This window comes from Arvicola amphibius, chromosome X, assembly GCF_903992535.2.
Source record: "Arvicola amphibius chromosome X, mArvAmp1.2, whole genome shotgun sequence".
Classification (NCBI taxonomy): Eukaryota; Metazoa; Chordata; class Mammalia; order Rodentia; family Cricetidae; genus Arvicola; species Arvicola amphibius.
In genome coordinates this window covers 59,710,002-59,732,468 of record NC_052065.1, presented here as the reverse complement: position 1 = coordinate 59,732,468, position 22,467 = coordinate 59,710,002, and the positions used below count along the sequence as shown (strand labels likewise).

Genomic DNA, 22,467 nt, shown 5'->3' with positions numbered 1-22,467 from the left:
ATCACCATTATGCAGTTTACTGTATGTATCTCCCAAGACAGAATTTCTTCCCTTCCCCTTCAAAAAACAGCACAGAAAATTAAAAGGCTTCAAATGTATTTTAATAAGGTGATGCTGCATAACTGCTCCATTTCTCAGAAAAATTTCAAATTGAAGGTATCAGGAACAAATCAAACAGTACACCAATAAAAAATGCACAGCATAACTACCTAAGATAGGCAAGGCTAAGAGCTACTGTCAGACCTTCAACACACAGCAACCCTGTTCCCAAGATTGTACTAGGCCTATCAAGAAAAGCTGTGAACAGCAATATCAGACAGAAAAGGGCATTCATTCTTGAGTAGTCCTTACCCAAGAAAAACATGGAGGCAAGTTAACACAAGACTTTTTTTTAAAAGATATACTAAAATGAAAACATCTAAGAGAAAATGTCTTCCTTAGGACATGAAGGGATTATATACGAGATATAACAGAACCGTATGTATGTTGTAACCTCTGCGGACATTTGTCTGAATTCTCACCTGGGAGTGAGTGGAGGAATTGGGCTAGGTCATTGGAGGATGTTTAGGTTTTGTGGTATATATGTGGCAGTGTCTCTGGGGTTGAGGGGAATAAAGATGAAAAAGTAATTAAAACATGATGAATGAAGGAGGGATGCAAGGAAGGAAAGAAGGAAACAGGAATGATCAGGATTAATGGAGCTCTCTGAGTTCACTTTGCTATGATTCAAGGCCCTCAACAATCAATACATTTCAGGAATGCACCAGACAGACTTGAGAAAGCAATATACCACAGACTTTGATTTGTTAAATAACACCCCTCCCTTGCCCTCTGCCTCCAAGCATACTCCCTAGAGTATTACAGGCAGGGAAGACCTATCTATTGGGAAAAACCCCTAACACTTTTCCAGGGTAGAATTCTGGCTAGTCCAAAAAAAAAAAAAAACCCCTTTCTTTTAAGGGTTGCGGGAAACTAGACACTGCAACTTTTATTTAGTATCGGCGGCGTTTATTTGGAGCAAATTCAGCTCCAGGAGCTGGACGGTTGAAAGCAGGAGGATTTCCACCAATTGCTCCAATTCCTTCCATTGTAGCAGCTTGGCCGAAACGTTCAGTTGTTGGTGGGGTCTTAAAAGAGAAAGAGAACAATGTTAAATACAGTCTCTGTCCTCAGCTTCTCGCTCATTTATGGTCTTGCCACTATAAGCCATTTCTACTTAACTATTCAAGACTCCTGACTGCTAGGGGCAAGGTAACTAAGTCTGCTTAGAGTTCTCGTGGACCTGAAAGGAACATAAGGCTGTACTTCTTTAGCTTTTTATCCATATTTTATACACAACTGAAATTCCTATTTGGATAGGTTCTATCCAAGTCGTTTTTCCAAACCAGGAAGAACAGGTTATCATTTCTCTAGAAACCTTAATTCTATCCAGTTTTAGCCTATTCCATTTTGACATTTGAACAACTTCGAGACTTTATGAACCACAAGACCCTTGAATTAACATTCGTTATATGTCATTATATCTAAGCTTTCTTGACTTGCCCCCTCTAAGAGCAACCGGCTAGCCAGGCAATGTGGTGCATGCATTTGGAAGGTAGAGGCAGGAGCATCTCTGTGAGTTTGATGCCAGCCTAGTCTACATAGCAAGCTCCAGGACAGCCAGAACTAGAGACCCTATCTCAAAAACCCAAAATCAACAAAACAAAAAGCAATTTGTTTACTGAGGAAGATTATAGTCAGCCAGATAGAGGCCATCGTTTAAACTCCAATGTTAAAATAACATATGGTATTGAATTTTCTCAAGATTACAAATAAAATACCAGGGACACAGAATAGTGAGACAACTGTTGCCTAACATCTATCAGATCCTAGGTTTAATTATCCTTAACACCCCCTAAACATCTTAAGGTTACATTTTATATATACCAATAATCCTAAAAATCAGTACCTGTAATGAAAAACAAGGTAAACTCAAGTAGTAGATGCTGGGCTTAGTTGGGTAAAGTACCTGTCCTGCAAGCTTGAGAGTTCAAGTTTAATTCCCCAGCATCCAACGTTCAAGACCAGTCAACCTAGCCTAACTGGCAAGTTTCAGTCACAGATGAATCCTGAGGAACAACACACAATGCACACTTACATGTACACACGTGCATACATACATACACACACCCATATCCATAAAAATTAGATTCCAGAGGTTGAGAAGCTCCTCCTAACACTATTTACAATTATTATGAAGCCCTGTAGTATATTACCAATCCCAAAGTTCCATCTGGCATCATAGTGGCAGGTCCTGGAGGAGCTGGGGTACCAGTTGGCACAGGAGCAGGGGGCATAGCACCTCTATTGTTTATGCCCATAGCACCTAAAGCAGAGTAGTATGATTAGCATAAGGGAAAGAGTCTCTTTCCCTACCAAGAAACAATTCAGTGGGATCTGTAGACAATATATATCAATAGCCTCCCATTTCTAGCCCTAATGTTTCTGGAAATGTCAAGTCATTTAAATGTGGACTAGGTAGAAGCTCCATAACTCAGAGATCAGGTTTTTTTTTTTTTTTTTTTTTTTTAAAGAAAAGAAAGAAATTAGGCTCGTCAGATCTGAGGCTCTAGTTTAAATTAAAAAAAAAAAAAAAAGTCAGACATGGCAACCCAGCACTCGGGAGGGAAAAGACAGGTTCCATGAGTTCAAAACCAGCCTGGTCTACACGCTGAGTTCTAGGACAGTCAACAGCCAGATGTACATACTAGGATCCTGTCTAGAGAGAGAAAAAAAAGAGCCAGGCAGGATTTTGTGAGGCAGAGATAGGCAGATCATAGTAACTGGCCAGCCAACTTAGGAGAAAAAAGGCAGGTAGTTTTTTGGTTACTGGATACCTGCTGCTCTTTTCCTTCTTTCTTTTCTTCTGATGTTACCATGCTTATATTTTCCCATTTCACAGCATCTAGTTTGGCTGATGGGCCTGGAGTCTTTCGGGCTAATGGAATGGCATCAATGACTCATTATTGGCTTTATTTCTTGCTGTTCTTTTCTCTAACTCTCCTTTTCACCCTAAAAGTCACCAGAACTATTTAACTCTTACGTCCTTACCTCCCATAGCCATTTGGCCCATCCGTATCTCTTGTTCTCTCTGAAAAACAATACACACTCTCAGTCCAAGACAACAATCCACTGATGACAACACAGTGCAATTAAACAGTGATGACATGCTAATGCCCTCTTGCTATTTGTGCAGTGACTTCAGGTAACAAATTACAATTTTCTATTAGGAACAAAAAGAGGCAATGGGGAAGAAAGTACTAATTTCTTCTTGGGGCTGCAAACTATCTAACTACATGGATAGCAGTGGATTAGCCAAATTCTGCTACAGGACTCGATTTACCTATTATTGTCACTGGACATGAACAACAGTGGTACTAGCTTTTTATCCTAAATTTGCAATAAAGCAAGAGCTCTCTTTCAAACCTCACCTCACCCCCCATCAACATCTTTTTTTCTCCTAAAAGGAATTTTATAGCATAGAAAAACCGGTCATAACCTGGTATCCTAACAGATATTTTATGGTAGTTTGTCTTATCACCACTGGCCTGGCACATCATGGGCACATGGGAGATATACCGCATCAGGGAAGGTTCCCTTGAATCCTTCCTGCTGTCGCCGCATCATTTCTTCTTGTTGCCGCCGCATCTCTTCCTCACGGCGCCTGCGTTCCTCTTCTTGCCTATAGAGTCACCAAGGTATTTTAATATAAAGGCATTCCAGAGCATGAGCAGACCACTTGGAACAGGAAAAAGGTTGAGGCAAAGAGACAACCTTACCGAAAACCTGCATAGCTTGCCAAGTACCAGGACAACACCCAAAGAGATCCAGAGACAAGCACCAAGCTCTTTCCCTTTAGTGAAGCCCTAAGGCAATCCCTAGAACCCAAATGCAGCTAAACTATCTACTCAAAGGGAGAACCTGAGAGGCAGCAGGAATATTTGCCAGTATTTACAATGTATCAGGGAGAATGGTGGGGAGAAGGGGAAAAAAAGCATTACTCTTGGAGAAAAAAAGGTTAAAGAAAAGGAGTTACAAGGCTGGTGAGACAGCTCAGCGGAGAAAGGTCCTTACTGATGACCAGTTTAATCCCTAAGGACTACACAGGTATAGAAGGAGGGAATTGCTCTATGGCCTCCACACTGTAACTTGCGCCCAGGCCCCAAACAAACAAAAGGAGCTACCTGAGCTCTAGCTGCTTTCGTTTCTGAACCTCTTGGTTATGCAGCTCCTCCATTCTCCGAAGCTCTTCTTGACGCCTCATCAAATCTAGCAACAAATTGAGACTTTGATTTTCTTCTCATATACAATAATTTCCCACAAATATCCAGAAAGCAAAGATGTTGACTAGACACAAGCTATAGTCATTTTGGAAGAGGGAACCTCAATTAAGATTGGTCAGTGGACAAGCCTACGGTGCATTTTCTTGAATGATGTGGCATGGGCCAACTCATGGTGGGTAAGCCAGGCATAGTGGCGCACGCCTTTAATCCCAGCACTCGGGGGGGGGGGGGGGGGGGGGCGGCTCTGAGTTCAAGGCCATCCTAGTCTACAGAACAAGTTCCAGGACAGCCAGGGCTTCAAGCAAACAAAACCCAAAAAACAGAAAGCAAGAAGAAAGCAAGGTAGACAAGCCATGAGGAGCAACCTAATAAAATTCTCCATCAGTTCCTTCCTGCAGGTCTCTGCCCTAGCTTCCCTCAATGATAGACTGTTATCTGTAATTCTAAGACAAAATAAACCTTTTCCCTCCTCAAATTGCTTTTGACCATGGTGTTTCATCACAGTACTAGAAACCTTAACTAAGACAGTATATAATCCCAGAATGACTATCCAAATGAACTCAAACCTTACTATTTGCTTCTTCATAGAATCTATCTAGTATTCAATATTCCAAACCCACCCCCATCAAAATCAACTAAGTTATTTCAGGGAACAAAAGTAGAAATTTGTTTTATTCTACCTAAAGACAACAAAATAACTGAACAAAAAATGACATTTGATATTTATTGTACTTTTACAACCAACAGGCCTATACTCACCCTGCCTCATTAGCATAACCTGGTGCTCATGGCGTGCTGCTTCCATCTCCATCTCCAGCTTCTCACGAGCCTCCTTGATGTTGCGGTCCACTTGATCCTGCTGTTGCTTCTCCATCTCAATGAGTGCCTTCCAGCGCATGGCATACTCATACTCAAAGGACCCCGGCTGTGCAAATCTGGGTGGTTGTTCTCGCTCCCTATAGACAATAAATATTATGTAAGTACTTAGTTCAGAATTTCTTAGAATCATTCTTTTCTAAGAGCCAAGTGAACACACACATCTATGTATATATACAAAGATATGCAAAAAATGTCGACATACAACAAATACATTATGTACACACAGACATGACTCTTTTAAACGCCCCTTTAAATTTCAAGAACAGGAAAATAACTAGGGGATGGAAGTGTAGTCAAACAGGTTATGGTCCTGGGTTCAACTGCCAACACCACACATATAAACACACACCCCCCCCCCACCACCATAGAAATACATGAAATCAACCCATCTGGCCCACATACTTGTGAAATTGCTGGTTTTTTATAACCAGCTTCTCTGGAAGTCCCTCCTCATCATCTAACTGGTCCATAGGTTCCACAGTCACAGGCCGAGGAAATCTGGGTAAAAGAAGGAGTTAGTGTAAATGAAGCCATACCCCCAAAAGAATGCTCCCTATGCGTGACACTGGCATGATGAACTAATTAGGGATCAGAACTTCAAAACTGGACAACATTTTTGCCAGTAATGGTAACTTGGCAACGATTCAAACTGTAAGCTGGGTTGGTCTCAAGTTAATGGAGTTAACTCCTCTTTCTTAGCTCTCCCAAGTGCTGAGATTATAGATGTGAATTACCACATCTAAACATATTTCTCATGAGATTTTTATACTCCAAATAACCAAGTCCTTCTTACTGCATTATAGATAATTTGGAGTTAACAGCCCAGGTTTCAGATGTCTCAAAAAAGTAAGTCAGTATGTTGGAAGAGTACTTATCTAATATTTGGTAACTGTAGAAAATGAGACACTACATTCAACAAAACAATTTCCCAGAATTCTAAAATGGAAAAATGTGCTATGATTATTCCACACGTATGTTTTTTCCTGCGTTTATGTCAACGTACCACATCCACCTGGTTCCTGCTGAGGTTGGCATCAGATCCTGAAGTTACAGATGGCTTTTCTGTTTGTTTTTGTTCTCTGTTTAACAGCTCAGGCTCTCCTGGAACTCGCTTTGTGACCAGGATGGCCTCATACTTAAAGAGATCTACCTGCCTCTGGAATGCTGGGATTAAAGACGTGCCACCTGCCCAGTGTTACAGTTGATTCTGACTCAACAGGTGGGTGCTGGGAATCAAACTCAGGTCCTCTGCAAGAGCAGACAATGCTCTTAACCATGGAGGCATCTCTCCATCTTGAAAGTTATCCTCATACCCCTTCCATTAATTTATGATCTAGGGCCAGTATGACAGTTCAAGGGATAAAGGCATTTGCTCATGCAAACTAGGCAACCTGAGCTTGGTCCTGAAGCCCATGTAGAGGTGGAAGGTGTGAAAACTGGCTTCCCAAGTGTGCACTATGGCATTTACATGCATATATAACTATTTACAGTTACACTGAAAATCATTTATTAGAAAAGCTGAGTTAGTGTTAAGTCTTTAAATAAAAATAGGAACAGGATTACAAGACGTTAACTCTCCATACCAAAGAAAGATTAAGGAACCCAAAAACCATTGAAAACTCTACTTACGTGGTTAGCAAGAAGGAGCCTTCACTGCATCTGTCCAGAGCTTTCCGAGCAGCTGGCTTCCCTGAGAACTCAACAATGCCTTTCCCTGAGGGCCTCCCTCGGTCATCCACAATGACCACAGCCCTCTCCACCTGGCCAAACACAGAAAAGGCTTCTTCCAGCAGTTCGTTGGACACATACTGAGGAAGGTTGCGGACTGTAAGGGATGCACTATGACAGGCAAAGCGCACACGTAGCTGCTTTCCACGGAGTGGCATATTATCCAACTCCACTTTGGCAATTTCCGCTAGGGTTCGTGTTTCCTGGGAAAAACAAGAAAATTAGAATTTAACGGAGACGAAATGGTGGATATGGTGGCACATGCCTTTAATTCTAGCCCTCAGGAGGTAGAGGCAGGCAGATATCTAGACCAGCCTAGACTACATATTGAGTTCTAGATGAAGGTCACAGATGTATACTTAACAATTCAGAATACTTTAATTTACACTATTATACCAGAATTACTTCTGTTCTAAAATAATAACTTTTTGTGTATGAATGTTTTAACTGTATATAGATTTATGCACAATGTGTGTACTTGGTGCCTTTGGTGGTCATTAGAGGGCATTAGATTGCCTGACCAAGAAGCTTATTTAGGTCAGGCGGGAGTAGCACATACTTTTAATCTTATCACTCAGGAAGTAGAGGCTGCCGGATGTCTGCAAGAGTTAGTTCTAGAACAGCCAGAGCTACACAGTTAAGTCCTTGTCTTGAAAAAACAAAACCAAAGCTTCTTTCTTATATACTCTTCCGAAATCAAATGAGATTTTTGTTTTTTGAGACAGGGTTTCTCTGTAGCCCAAGCTGTCATGGACCTCACTGCACATCACACTGGCCTTAAACTCAGAGATCCTCCTGCCTCTGCCTCCTGAGTGCTGGAATTAAAGGTGTGCACCACCATTGCCGGGGTTAACTCAAACCAGATTTAAACATAAAAACTGCACAAAACATTGGCAGAACTGAGAGCACCACTGAGCAGCAGTACACTTATCTAATATCTGAGTCTGCATTTGATTCCCAACTGTCTCAGAAAGAAAATGCATATTCACTTGACTAATAGTAAAAGATTTTGAACCCCTCAGGGTTTTTAAGAGTAAGACAATACATGTCATATACAAGGGTTTTGGGCATAATATAAACCTTGATAATCACTAAAACAAACTTCATTTTCATTTAACCCAAGCATGGTGGTACAAGCACATGTGTTATCCAACACTTGGGAAGCAGACATAGGAACCCTGTGAATTCAAGGAAACCCTGGGGTTACATAACGAGATCCGCAAGCAAAAATAACCCCCATATTTTAGTCTTTGTGTACAAAGCAAATAAACCTACATTGGCCTTCAAGCCTAAGGGCAAATAATCTTACCAAGCGAATAAAGCCAAAGCCTTTATCCTTATGAATGAAAACCTCGCCTGCTTTCCCATATTTCTCAAAAAGTTTCCTCATTTCCTCCTCAGTGATGTCAGGAGGAAGATTGCCCACAAAGAGACGGCTTCGTTGAGTGAACGTCTTCTCTCCTGGTTTCCTAAAGTTCTTTAGGTCAATGGTTAAACCTTCATCTGGAAGAAGACAGTCAATCAAAAGATTAGGAAAAGAATTAGCCATATCCTCAGCATGCTTTTGTGATGAAGACAAACACCACTTCCAAATGCATCCTATCAATTCATCAGTAAATGGCATTTTAGAATGTGAAAGCAGCAGTTGTGACACACGCCTTTGATCCCAGCACTCAGGAGGCAGAGGTAGGTGGATTTCTGAGAGTTTGAGGCCAGCCTGGTCTACAGAGTGAGTTCCAGGACAGGAAGCGCTGTTAACACAGAAAAACCCTGTCTCAAAAAACCAAACTAAAACAAACAACAGATGTGTAGGTATGTCTGCCTGGATGAGTTTATATACAGATCCCTGGAACTCAAGTTAGTTACAGGTGGTTGTGACCCATCTGATATGGGTACCCAGAATGGAACCTGGATCTTTTCTAAGAGTAGTAGAGGCTCAGCTCTTAATTAACTACTGAGCCACCTCATCAGCCTTTACTTCTATTGCCTTTCAAAATAATTACTTTATGTGTGTAAGTGTGACTATGTTCCATGTGTGTATGGGCCCCCATGAAGTCAGAAAAGGATGCTGGATATCCTGGGAGTTAAAGTTAGTACTGATGCCTTATGCAGGTGCCAGGAACTTAACTCAAGGCCTCTGAAAGAACAAAATTAATAATTTCTCTAGTCACTCCAATACTATTGGGCTTCTATTCTTTTTTTTTCTTTTTGGTTTTTCAAGACAGTTTCTCTGTAGCTTTGGAGCCTGTCCTGGAGACCAGGCTGGCCTTGAATTCATAGAGATCCACCTGCCTCTGCAACCCGAGTGCTGGGATTAAAGGCTTGCACCACCAATGCCCAGCCAGGTTTATATTCTTATAGGTACTCAGATTCCTAAAGGAACAAGAACACACAAAGACTTTTTAACAGATTAAAACAGCCTGGGCATTGACCAGAAACTAAGTCTTATTATAGTTAACATTCCATTGTCTTAAATTTTTTCCTATATTCTCTGATGGCCATCTCTAAGACCCAAACTACACACAGACAGACATTTGTTTGTCAGTAGAACATACCAATAACATTATAACCTATACTCTACTGTATAACCTATACTCTACTGATGTCTGCTTCTTTGTTTCAGGTGATCAACCCCCTTCTATCATAAAATACCACTTAAGAACCAAATAGGAGGGCTGGAGAGATAGCTCAGCGGTTAAGAGCACTGACTGCTCTTCCAGAGGTCCTGAGTTCAATTCCCAGCAACCACATGGTGGCTCACAACCACCTATAATGAAATATGGTGCCCTCTTCTGGCCTACAGGCAGAGTACTGTATAAATAAATAAATAAATAAATTTTAAGAACCAAATAGGAAAAGCTAGAGAGTTGGCTCAGCAGTTAAGAGCACTTATTATTCTTCCAGAGGACACAGGTTTGATTCCCAGCACCAACGTGGCAGCTGACAACCATCTAAAAACAATAAAAAAAAAAATCTCGGAAGATCCAATGCCTTCTTTTGTCCTCCACGAGCACTAGATACGCACAATAACAAATCATTCATACACATAAATTAAATCTTATTTTAAAAAAAAACCGGAAGTTGGAGAGATGGCTCAGTGCTTAAGAGAAGCCAGTTTTAATTCCCAGCACCCATATGGTAGCTCACAACTCTCTAACTCCAGTTCCAGGGGATCTGACACCCTCACACAACATCAATACACATAAAATAGAAATATTTTTAAAAATGTTGTTAAAAAACACACACAGAACAAAACAGAACAGGACATATTCCAATATTCCGGAGGGAAGCAGAGGCAAATTCTAAGCCAGCAGTCAAGGGCTGCATGCTGAGACCCTACCTGAGAAAAAAAAAAAGAGCCAGGCAGTGGTGGTGACTCCTTTAATCCCAGGACTCAGGAAGGCAGAGGCCAGCCTAGTCTACAGAGTTAGTTCCAGGACAGCCAGAGCTGTTAGAGAAATCATGTCTTGATAAAATCAGGAAAAAAGTAAAAACAAAACAAAAACAAACAAAAAAAAAAAACCAAAAAGTATGCTACTAAAGCCCTATTCATCTAATATCCATGAAACTGTTCTTGATGGAACCTATTTACATTCCATCTCTCACAATTTACTTACTCTGGCTGCTGGCCTGCTGTCCATTTGCAGGTATTGGTGGAGGTGGTTGCTGCTGCTGCTGCTGCTGGTGCTGCTGGTGCTGCTGGTGGTGATGTTGGTGGTGCTTCCTTGGAGTATGGTTCTGCTTCTCCAAGTTAAAGGTTTTATTGCTCTGCATGTTTGCACCTTACAGAAAAAAGTGGAATGTCAAATATCCAGCATTTAGGATTTAGTCAGTTACTGACAGTTTACATTTTATTAAAATTATCTTCATATTCTATCATTTGTGTTTTACAACTGGTTTCTCTGAATAACAAGGCACAATTTAGGACAGCCTAAGATATTTAAGACTGTATTTTAGCCAGGCGGTGGTGGCACACGCCTTTAATCCTGGCACTCAGGAGGCAGAAACAGGCAGATCTCTGTGAGTTCCAGGCCAGCCTGGTCTACAAGAGCTAGTTCCAGGACAGGCTCCAAAGCAACAGAGAAACCCTGTCTCAAAAAACCAAAAAATATTGTTTATTTTAAACCAAAAAAAAACCCCTTCCCCCCAAACCAGCCCTATTGTGTATGAAAGCACATTTTAAAAAACATTCCTCCCAAGGTTTGTGAGGCAGAGGCAGAGAGATCGCTGAGTTCAAGTGTAGCCTGGTCTACAGTGCAAGTTCCAGGACAGCCAGGGCTACACAGAGAAACTAAAGCTTGAAAAACTAAAACAACAAAACCAAACAAACTACAAAGGGTCAGGCAGGCCAGATGGAGCTCACCTTTAATCCCTAGCACTCAGGAAGCAGACAGAGGCAGATTTCTGAGTTTGAGGTCAACCTGGTCTACATAGTTAAGTTTCAGGCTAGCCAAATGCTGCCCAATGAGATCCTGCCTCAAAACAAAGGAGAACAAAAAACCACAAAGGGCCAGGCATGGGGTGTGGTACTGGTACATGCCTTTAATCCCAACACTTTCTAAATTTTTTCTAATCTATTTATTTAAAATACATCTAGTGCTGGGTGGTGGTGGCACATGTGGCTTTAATTGTAGACTTGGGAGACAGAAGAAGGTGGATCTCTGTGAGCTCGAGGCTAGCCTGGTCTACAGAGTGAGTACAAGGACAGTCAGGGCTACACTAAAAAACCCTATCTCAAAAATAAATAAATAAAAAGATGCATCTAACTCCAGCTCCATATAATTAAATGCTATCTTCTGGCCTCCATGGGTACCTGCCCGCACTCAAACATACACAAACAAACAAAAAAAATCTTTACAATTAAAAAAAAAAAAGCACCCACTCAGTGTTGTAGTAAGTAGCACATGCCCTTAATCCTACTACCTGAGAGGCAGAGACAACCAGGGTTAAAGTAGCGGTCTCCAAAAAACAAACCACAGCCTGGGATGCAAAAACTTTGTCTCAAAAAAATAAAAGATAGAAAGTAAACAAAACTACCATAAAATGTTCAGAAGTCTTGATTATCACCATCACCTAAAGCAAAGTTCACTGTAGATACTTCCAAATTAAGTGAGGAAAGTATGGACTGCAGGGTTAAAGACTTACGTTTGAATTATGGTCCTAATACTATGCACTCACTACAATGAAATCTGCCTCATTTCTTATAATGCTGTTATAGACAGGCATCCAAAAATATCTGCTCCTTGATATGGCTATAAGGATTAGAGAATAACTTACTACTGGCATATACTGAGCACTCACTAGTTTTTTTTTTTTTTTTAATTTAAAGATTTATTTAGGTGGCCAGTGTGGAGGTAGACACCTTTAGTGCCAGCATTTGGAGGCAGGCAGATTTCTACAAAACAAGTTCCAGGAGACCTGGGGCTGTTACACAGAAAAACTGTCTTGCAAGACCAAAACCAAAACAAAACCTTACCCCTCTCTGAGGAGCAGATAGGGTATGGGGAAGGTGGGGGAGGAGGAATGGGAGGAAAGGAAGAAGGGGGTTACTGGGATTGGCACATAAAAAATTTAATAAGACATTTAAGTGCATGGGTGTTTTATCTGCATGTCAATGTACCAAGTGTATTATGCGCCTTATGTCCTTTGATGCTAGAAGATGGCTCTGGTACTGGAGTTAGTTATAAGCTGCTACCTGGATGCCGGAAATCAAGCCCAGGTACTCTAGAAGAGCAACAAGTACTCTTAATGGCAGATCCATCTTTCCAGCCTCTACAGCAATTCTTAATCACGATAGTAAGATAATAGGGTTTGAGAACAGGTTGTGAATGAGCCTAAGAGTGAACTCAATTGTAGCAAAGCAAAAAAAAAAAAAGCAAATACAGAAAGACAAAATGTCCCCTCTGTCATTTGAAAACTAAGAAAAGACAAGATGAGTCAGCCTTACAGTAAGGGCTCTTGCCTCTAAACCCGATAACCTGAGTTCAATCCCTGGGTTCCACATTGTAGGAGAGGAGAGAACCACAAACTTAGTAATTCCTGCAAATTGTTCTTTGATTACACATACACACAAATAAATGTAATAAGGACTAAATCTCTGTATGTAGCCAAGGCTGGTCTTGAACTCTGATCCTTCTACTTTCAGTTCTCAACTGCTTGTTTTATAAGCACGTCTAACCATGTCTAGCTGAAAAGCTGACAGTCTTTTAAAAAACGGAGGATCATCGTCCTCATCCAAAAACTCATGATTCATCCAGTGAACAAAGATCCCCTAGTCAGAATTCAGTTGAAGCAAAGTTGTCAATAAAAGGAGCAGAAAGGCCAGGTGGCGGTGGCACAAGCCTTTAATCCCTTGGGAGGCAGAGGCAGGCAGGTCTCTGAGTTCGAGGCTAATCTGGTCTACAGAGTGAATTCCAGGATAGGCTCCAAAGCTACAGAGAAACTCTGTCTCAAAAAAACCAAATAATAATAAAAAGTGCAGAAGGTTTTCCCCACATATTGTTGTCACAGGATACCTTTAATAAAAGAAAAATTATGTCCCAAATTGTGATAAATTTTTGACTAACTGTTGGTTTTAGTACATACAAGTTTTTTTCTTCTTTATTTTATATCTGAAGGCTATTTCAGAAGGCAGAAAGTGTGTCAGAGTCAGATCAGTGGGTAAAGGCACTTGTTAACAAGCCAGTCCTGAGTTTGATCCCAGAAACAACATGATGGAAGGGGGAACCATCCCCAAGAAGTGGTCCCATGATTCTCTACATGCATACCATGTACAAACCTATACATAATATTTTTTAAATTTTAAAACAACACACAAAAAAGCTATCAAGATGTTCATACCCTTTCAATTCAGGAATAAGAATCACACTCCTAGACTTAACTTAAAAAATTTTTAAACGTCAGAAAACTAAAAAGCCCAAACAAAAACTCCAATTGAGGCAGTACATCAGAAGGTGGAAGCGAAAGATGTTTCAGGCCAGCAGTTAAGACAGCAGTTATGAGCTCTCTTGCAGAGGACAGGAGTTCAGTTCCTAACATTAATGTCAGGTGGCTTCAGGACTTGGTCTGGTATCTCTCTCTCTCTCTCTCTCTCTCTCTCTCTCTCTGTGTGTGTGTGTGTGTGTGTGTGTGTGTGTGTGTATTTGAAGAGAGAAACGGTGTGGAGCTGGGTGGGTAGAGAATCTAGGAGTTGGGAAAGGGGGAAAGTATGATCAAACTATACTGGATGAAATTTTCTATTTTAAAAAAGATACGCAGGCAAAACATCCCCCCGATACACACAAAGGCACAAAATAATGAAGTGTTTTTTTTTTTTTAAACCACAAAACAGCAAAAAAGCCGGGCGGCAGTGGCACACGCCTTTAATCCCAGCACTCGGGAGGCAGAGGCAGGCGGATCTCTTTGAGTTCGAGACCAGCCTAGTCTACAAGAGCTAGCTCCAGGACAGGCTCTAAAGCTGCAGAGAAACCCTGTCTCGAAAAACCAAAAAAAAAAACCCAGCAAAAAAAGAAGAAAAATTATTTAAGGTGTGGCCATGAAAATATTCACTATGATGGCCTTTATGGAGATGAACAATAAAAATGACTGAATTACCAAAGATTAAAGGAATAGGTCATGCTAAATTTTTGAAACAACTGATGGGAATCACATGGCACTGGAAATTATGAGGATTATATTGTCTGTGTGTGAAAGGGAGAGACCAAAAAAACACATATCTATACTACTGATAATCTTTTATTTCACCAATTCATTTAACAAATATTGGATGCCTACTATTTGCTAGGTGATAGTCTAGATGGACATATCACATTTTGGCTTTCAGAACCTACTTTTCTGTGAAAGCTAAAATAGACATAATAAACAAATTACACAGGACTTAAAAGGTTAAGTGTCAATGAAACAAAAACTGGGAGAGATGAGGCACAAATGGGCTATCTGGGTGCCGAATGTGATTTTGAATTGCCTGACATTTCGGAAAAGACATGAATTGTCACATTTCTTCTCTCTCTTGCTATCTCTCTCACTCTCCCTCCCTTCCTACCCCCCCCCCTCATTTTCAAGACAGGATTTCTCTGTATAGCACTGGCTGTCCTGGAACTTGCTTTGTAAACCATCCTCTCTGTTTCCCACAGGGATTAAAGGTGTGTGTCACCACACCACTCACCACATTTCCACCACATCTCTCTGCAATGTTACAAAGTATCAGTTAATAAGGCACTTATTAACACTCTGTGCTGCACTCCTAGGACCTTTACAGCTAAAGGAGAACTGACTCCCACAAGTTGTCCTCTAATCTCACTTACACACACTAAACTTAAATGGTTCTTGAGACAATGTTTCTCTGTACTCCTGGCTACACTGTAGCTTACTGTGCAGACCAGGCTAGCCTTGAAACCAAGGCTGAGATTAAGGCACGCACGTCTATGCCCAGATGGGACAAAACCCACACCTGATATGTGAATCAAATAAATAAATAAATAAATAAACAAATCCCAAAACAACCAAACAACAAGCCCAAAACAGCTACGGTGTGTAGCTCATGCCTGTAATCTCAGCACTCTGAGAGCCTGAGGCAGGAAATGAGTTTGAGGGCAACCAGGGCTATACAGACCAGGAGGGAGGGAGAAAAAGGAAAAAAAGAAAAGCAAGCCTGGTCCCAACACCCACATTGAACAAATCACAAATGCCTGTAACTATTGCGCTATGGCCCTCTTGAACACCATATGCACATACCCACATACAGATATACATAAAAAACAAGAATGGTTATTATTATCATTATGGTATACCTTTTGTTATGGCTATTCTTGGTTGTCAACTTGACTAGATATGGAATTAATTAAAACCCAAGAGGCTAGGTACACCTGTGAGGGATTTTTCTAAATGAAGTCATCCGAATTGTAAAGATCCACCTTATGGGGGTTACACCTTCTGATGGCAGCAAATATAAAGGACATGGAAGAAAGAAGCTTGCTTTCTTTGCCTGCTTGCCCTCAATCTCAATGGCAAGCCCATTCCTTAACGGGCACTTTACGATTCCAGTGCATAATTTAGATCAATTGAGACATCCAGCCTCATGCACAGAACTACTGAGTTCTTAAACTTTCCATTAGTAAACAGCCATTGTTGGATTAGCCGAACCACAGGCAATCAGTCACTCCAATAAACCCCCTTTATATCTATCTATAGATAGACAGATCTATTCTATCAGTTCTAGAGAATACTAACACACCCTTATAGTCATTAACAAAGATTTTTAAAATAATTTTATTTTCATTATGTGTATATTTGTGTGTCTCTGTGTGGCACTGTGTATGCAAGTACAGTGTCTGATGAGGACATGACAGCCCCTGGAGCTGGAGGTTTCAGGGAGCTGTGAAGCCTCCTGACATGGTTGTTGGGAACTAAACTCAGGTCCTCTGCAAGAGCAATGAATATTCTTAACAGCTGAGCCATCTCTCCAGCCCCCGTCTGTGTCTATCTGAAGTTGCACATTAAGGCAAACAGTTTGTAGGAGGCTAAAGACATAGTTTAGAGTTTAAGAACACAGGTCTACACAGAAAAACCCTGTTTCAAAAAATAAAACAAAACCAAAACCAAGTATTTGTTGTTCTTGAAGAGAACCCACAGTGCTTCACAACCATCTATCGTGTAACTCAGTTCTTCTGAGCTTCATGGACACACAAGGTGTAGACATACACACTGATGAAACACCCACATGAGATAAAAAAATAAATAAATCTATTTTAAAATATGCCAGTCAGAGGTGGTAGAATTCACCTTTAATCTCAGCACTGGATAGGCAGTGATAAGTGGATCTCTGTGAGGTCTACAGAGCTAATTCCAGGACACCCAGCTACACAACCAAACCCTGTTTCCAAAAGCAAACAAAGCAAACAAAAAGAAAACACCAGAAAAAAAACCAGTTTGTAACCTTTCTTATGACACACAATAAACCATTATGTAATTAAATCGTTAACATGGCTGGACATGGTGGGGCACACCTTTAATTCCATCATTAAGAAGGCAGAGGCAGGCAGATCTCTGGTCTACGTAAGTTCCAGGGTTGCCAGGGCTACATAGAGAAATCCTGTCTCCCCCTGCCACCTCTCCAAAAATAAAGACTAACATGAATGGGCAGCATTCACTGGTCAATCACGCCCCTATTATATTGGACACTTTAGGTTGTTTCTAATAATTACGATTAGAATCAATGCACACAGATATTATCTCTAGGCACAGGTGCATTAAATATTTCTTTCACCTCTTCCTTTTCATCTCGTTTTATTTACTTTTCCTGAGACATTACTGTTTTAAACACCAACGTACCATTTGATGTTTAGCTTTCCCTCATTTCAGTAATGTCAACATAATTTTAGTGATTCCTGGATACACAATTTATTAACTACCATAATTTAGGTGCTTTCAGTTTTTTTCCTATTACAGCACTGTAGTGTAGTGCTTCTAGCTTTGTTTACTTATTAGGAAATAATCTTAGCTTTGTGACTCTCGCTAATGTAGTTTTCCTGAAAAGCTATAATTTTAAATTTTATCAACAGGTGTGGTGATTTAATGGCAAATAAAGTTTTTGCTTTTCAAGACAGGGTTTCTCTGTGTAGCCCTGGCTGTCCTGGAACTTCCTCTGTAGAACAGGCTGTCCTCGAACTCACAGACATCCACCTATCTATGCCTCTCCAGTGCTGGGATTAAAGGCATGCGCCACCAAGCAGAGCTCCAGGCAATGATTTAAAAATAAACTGGGTACTGGGTAAAGTGTTTTAGTCCTATAATCCCAGCCTCTGCTGTTTGAGGTCAGCCTGGGCTATAGCATAAACCTGTCTCAAAAAGAAAAAAAAAGATGCAAGACATGATGGTGCATGCCTGTAATTCCACCATTGTGTAGGCTGAGATAAAATAGTTTCAACACCTCCCCCTCTAACAAAAAGACCTAGAAATGAAAGCCCACCCCAGAAACAATTGAAGATGGGGAAAGAAAGGTATTAGAATCCAATCTTTTTCTATTTTAAGTGCAGGTATTAAATGTTCCCCTTCCTCTACTTCCAAAGCAGTCAGTGGCAGATTTTTGTCATCTTCACAGCCATTTGTTCCACTAAATCTTACCTTTTCTCAGGTTGGAATCCAGGAAACATTTTTTCCTCCAACCTTTAATTACAGTGACACTCTGAAGGCCGAGATAGGCTGATTCCCAGGTTTCCTGCCAGCATGGGCTACACACAGTTCCTGGACAACCTGGGCTACATAGTGAGGCCCTGTCTCCAAAAACAAAAACTGGGCATTCTAGGACACTCCTTTAGTCCCAGCACTGAGGAGGCTGGATTTGAGATCCAGACCTTAGTTTTCCAGGTCAGCTATACCTACACAGTGTAATTCTGTCTTTAGAAAAAAAAAAGAGAAGCAAGCTGGGCCATAGCTCAGCCTGTTAAGCGCGCGGCACCGGGGCAAGCGAGGTCCTGAGTTCGAACCCCGGGTCTGTGTGATTCTGTCACAGAGCGGTTCTGTGTCCCGTGTGTGTTGCGTGTGTCTCTGTGTGTGAGCGTTCCCACGCTGTCTTGTGGGATAAAAAAATAAAAAAAGAGAAAAATATTCTAAACCATTTATTTCAAAGGAGGTTGTATTTTGGCTTTGGAAAGTATATTCTGGAAAAATAAGTTTATTCTGGGGCTGGCGGAGTTGGGAGAGAAGAAAGAGGATGAAGGGGAAGAGTAGCCATCTTTATGCATCATAAACATGTATGAAATTGTCAAAGAAACTTGTTTTTTTTAAAAAAAAAGTACACTCTGCAAATTAAGATAACATATTTAGTGCTCATTAAAATCCAGGCAACAAGATGAATGAGAACGGGATGCTGCACACCTTCATTCCCAGGTCCCACTCAGGGGGCATCTTAGCCCACTCCTTTAGTCCCAGCACTGAGGGGACAGAAGTAGGTGGATCTCTGTGAGAGAGGCCAACCTGGTCTACATGGTGAGTTCTAGGCCAGCCCATTTAGAAATTGAGACCCTGTCTCCCAAAAAAAAGGGCAATGTTCTACATGTACATTATTTTATTTAGTGCCCCCAGCTGTTATTATTTTGAATGAAAACAGAAACCTAAAAAATACTTTATTCACACAAGGCCACACCAGTGTAAGGAATGGAACCCAGATCTGTTGACCTCTAAAACTCAAAACCATTACGCAGCAAAGCCTTAAATTCAGTTTAAACTCCAACAAACTGGCTGGCTATGTCACCTAACTTGTGTAACCTGTTAGGGTGGCGATAATGGGGGTGAATAGCAGTTAGTGACCTTAAAGGAGCGGTTAACTTTAAGGCCTAAGTGAGATACTACTACAAAGCATTTAGCTATCATTCTGGAATAGACAAAGCACTTGTTCCCACAGGAAACTACCATTTCTATTTCCACTTAAGGAACAGGAATGTTAAACAAATGTCATCTCAGGAGGCAGAGGCACTCTGTAGACCAGGATGGCCTCAAACTTAAGAGATCGGCAGGCTTCTGCTATCACACCTGGCCATGAATGACTTCTAATAGCCAAATTGCCCACGTTTATGTTTTGAATAAAGATCCCCACAGTCCGTCCCTTTCTTGTAGTGTTTTCCCAAAGTTTGCATTTGTCAACGAAGGTAAGGTAGTCCTCTGTCTAAAGCACCTGAGCTACCACTGTGTACACAGCTGAGTACCACCAACCGCAGCAATGTAATTTCATGAGATATGCAGAAATAAACTTAGGAACCCCTAACTATTGGCCTTCAGAAAGAGATCAGCAGCAAGGATTTCTGTCCACTTATGTGTCCTAAGATTAACCACGATGAAAAGGACTGCTGAGTGTATGTGCTGATGACTAGAAAGACTGTAGTTACCGTGTGCGATTCAACTGCACACGTGTTTAGGTACAGGACCACGTTAGTACAGGGATCTGAGAGCTCCGTCAAAGATCAAGAATCCCTTAGTATTTAGAAGAGTCAAATTACTAAGTGGAAAACGCTGGAGAAATACAGTGTGAATTTACCAGGCTGGAATGGCCGCCGGGTGGGCCACCGTGAAAGCTGTAAAATACAAACATGGTAAAGGCTGCTACTGAGTTTTGGGTTTTTTTTTTTTTGTTGTTGTTTTTAGGACTTTTCATTTAATAACAACGAAGTTGTACAAACATAAATTTAAGCACTATCCCCAATTAGAGCAGCCAGATTTTTGGGAAAAACACACACACACAGCTCGGTCTCATTTTAAGATTAAAAAATTTTTTCACTTAAATAACATGAAAAGTCCGCCAAAATTAATTTGTTGTCAAATTGAAGTCCGTATTCAACTGAGCATCCTGCACTTTACCTGGTAATTCTAACTCCTACACCTACCTTGACTTCGATGTGAGCACAGCAAAGTGTCTGTCTCCCAATCCTCTCTAACCCCGACTTCTGTTAAAAACACAAAGAAAGGTGTCAGCTTACAGTAAGACTTCCACAAAGTGAAAAAGACTCGATAGTAAAGCCATAAATGTAAGTTTAACTTAGAAAAGAGATACCTACAAATGGCTAGGAGAAGCTTAAGCAGAAAGAGGTTTGGAAAAAAGGCGCGCGCGCTCAAGAGCGCGAGGGTGGGGTGGAGGTGTTTCATGAACTTAGCTCCAAAATGGCAAGGGGGTCTGAACTAGCAAACTTCAAACTTAAAAGTTGTTTTCACAAAGAAACATAGCTCCAGGGGACCCACTGGCCCTCTCGGAATTAATGGCCTCGCGGGGCTAAGGAGGAGGAGCGTCCGACAAAGCAAAGCGCCACCTCCTCCAACCACGACTTCAGGGCTTTCGCATAATAGACCCCACACCCTCCAGCCCAGGGCGGCTCAGAAGCCACCAACTTATGGTCGCTAAGATTTGGGAATGAGTAGAACAAAAGAGCCGGGCAGGAAAGCAAGAAAGGCATGGGCTGAAGCTCCGCGCGTGGAGCGGCGAGCTTGCCGGACCCCACGGGTGGGCTGCGAAGGCCGTACGCGGAGGGGGAAAGGCCTCACGGGGCCTTTGAACCCACATCCTCTGTCCAAACTCAGCCTCGCCCTAGCCCCTTCCTTCGCGGATCGTCGCAGGAAACCCCACTGCCCTCCCAAACAAGCACCGAGCCGTCCCTAAACTCACCCTCTGCCTACAGTTCTTTGCTCAGAGTAACGGCGACGCTACACGGCCTCCACCGTCCCGAGAAAAGAGCGCGCGACCGCCGGAAACGAGCCGACGGAGCTCGGTGCCTCCCAAGGGGGTCAATGTTGGATTCCCGATTGGCTATGTGAACTGCCAATCAAAGTTTATCTCCCGAGGAAGACTCATTTGTCCGCCATTTCTTAGATTCTATTGGCTACCAACTGTCAAAGCCTTGGGTTCGTGTGAACGACAGATGGGGGACAAAGAGCGCGGCTTTGTACCTTCTGCGCATGCACTCGAGGCGCTGCGTGAGAGACGGAAAAGGAAGGGGGAGGGGAGGTAGCTTTGGACGGTAGGAGGTCGGAAGGAAAGACCAACCGGCCCACGAAAGGACTGAAAGACCTAGTGGTGGGAGGAGGAAAGGAGAGAACTAGCGAGAGAGAAAAAGTGGAGAGAAAAGGGAGAAAATGCGCGTGTAGGCGTGCGCTGAGAGTTTATGCACTGCGCCTGTGCAAAAATCGAGTAACAATGTATTCGGTGTGGCAGAGCTAGCCGTTTGCTACTGGAAAAAAAAGTGCCCCGCCATGTTTCTTTTTTTCACACTTCCTCAAAGCTTGCACCCTAACACTCTGTCCCATTTTAGTTTCCTTTCCCAGTGCTGAGTATATTTGAGAAGTGCAACTGAAACGGTATTGATTATAGAAAGGGGCAGGAGGCTAAGCGATTTTGACACTTTAATCTCTGTGCGATTACCTAGAAACTGTATCCAGCACTATTTCCATGGTAACCAGAGAACCCGATAAACCAGACATCACTAAGGTTCCCATCGCGGAGAGATTCAACAGGTTGGTCGGTGGTGCTGGAGCCAGTATGTTGGAGGTCTTCACATCAGACCTCCACTATATCCCATAGAAAGCCTATCAAGTAATAATAATAACCCTCGTTATTCCATAATGCCTAACTCACTCAGGCAGTTAACCGAGGATTACAAGCTTCAATTGATAGGCACCAGTACTTAATTCCTACTAATTAATTCGTGCTCTGGCTGGCAGATTATCCAAGCAGGTACTACCTACCTTACAGGGAAACAATGATCCAGACCTGGGGTGTCTAACAAGACTTCTTACAATGTTGGAAAGGTTCTGTGACACCGTTCGATAATGCAGAGATTAGCCATATTCTACATCACCCCACTGTGTGTGTGTCAACATATGGCTACTAACTACTATATATTGGGTATATTTAGTCCAATGGTTCCCAAACTCGGAGAGAAAAAAATAACACATGGATTATGAAAAAAGAAAATGAATTCCTACTCGTGTGGGAAAAAATGTCAAACAATGCTCACCAGTACAAAAAGAAGTCTCACCCTTTCTACTACTCTCCTAT

The 22,467-nt window shown here is 41.7% G+C and overlaps 1 protein-coding gene across 1 annotated transcript; it reads right to left on the bottom strand.

The window, feature by feature from the left end:
- Positions 1-79: 79 nt before the first annotated feature.
- Positions 80-21,191, bottom strand: Nono (non-POU domain containing octamer binding). The gene is made up of 12 exons (XM_038316738.1): positions 21,079-21,191; positions 20,306-20,365; positions 10,547-10,711; positions 8,239-8,432; positions 6,831-7,132; positions 5,604-5,699; positions 5,082-5,278; positions 4,224-4,308; positions 3,619-3,721; positions 3,091-3,130; positions 2,256-2,365; positions 80-1,127 (listed from the first exon to the last, which is right to left on the bottom strand). Exons 3-12 carry the CDS (start codon positions 10,701-10,703, stop codon positions 993-995), a joined length of 1,419 nt encoding a protein of 472 aa, XP_038172666.1. The 5' UTR covers positions 10,704-10,711; positions 20,306-20,365; positions 21,079-21,191; the 3' UTR covers positions 80-992.
- Positions 21,192-22,467: the final 1,276 nt, after the last annotated feature.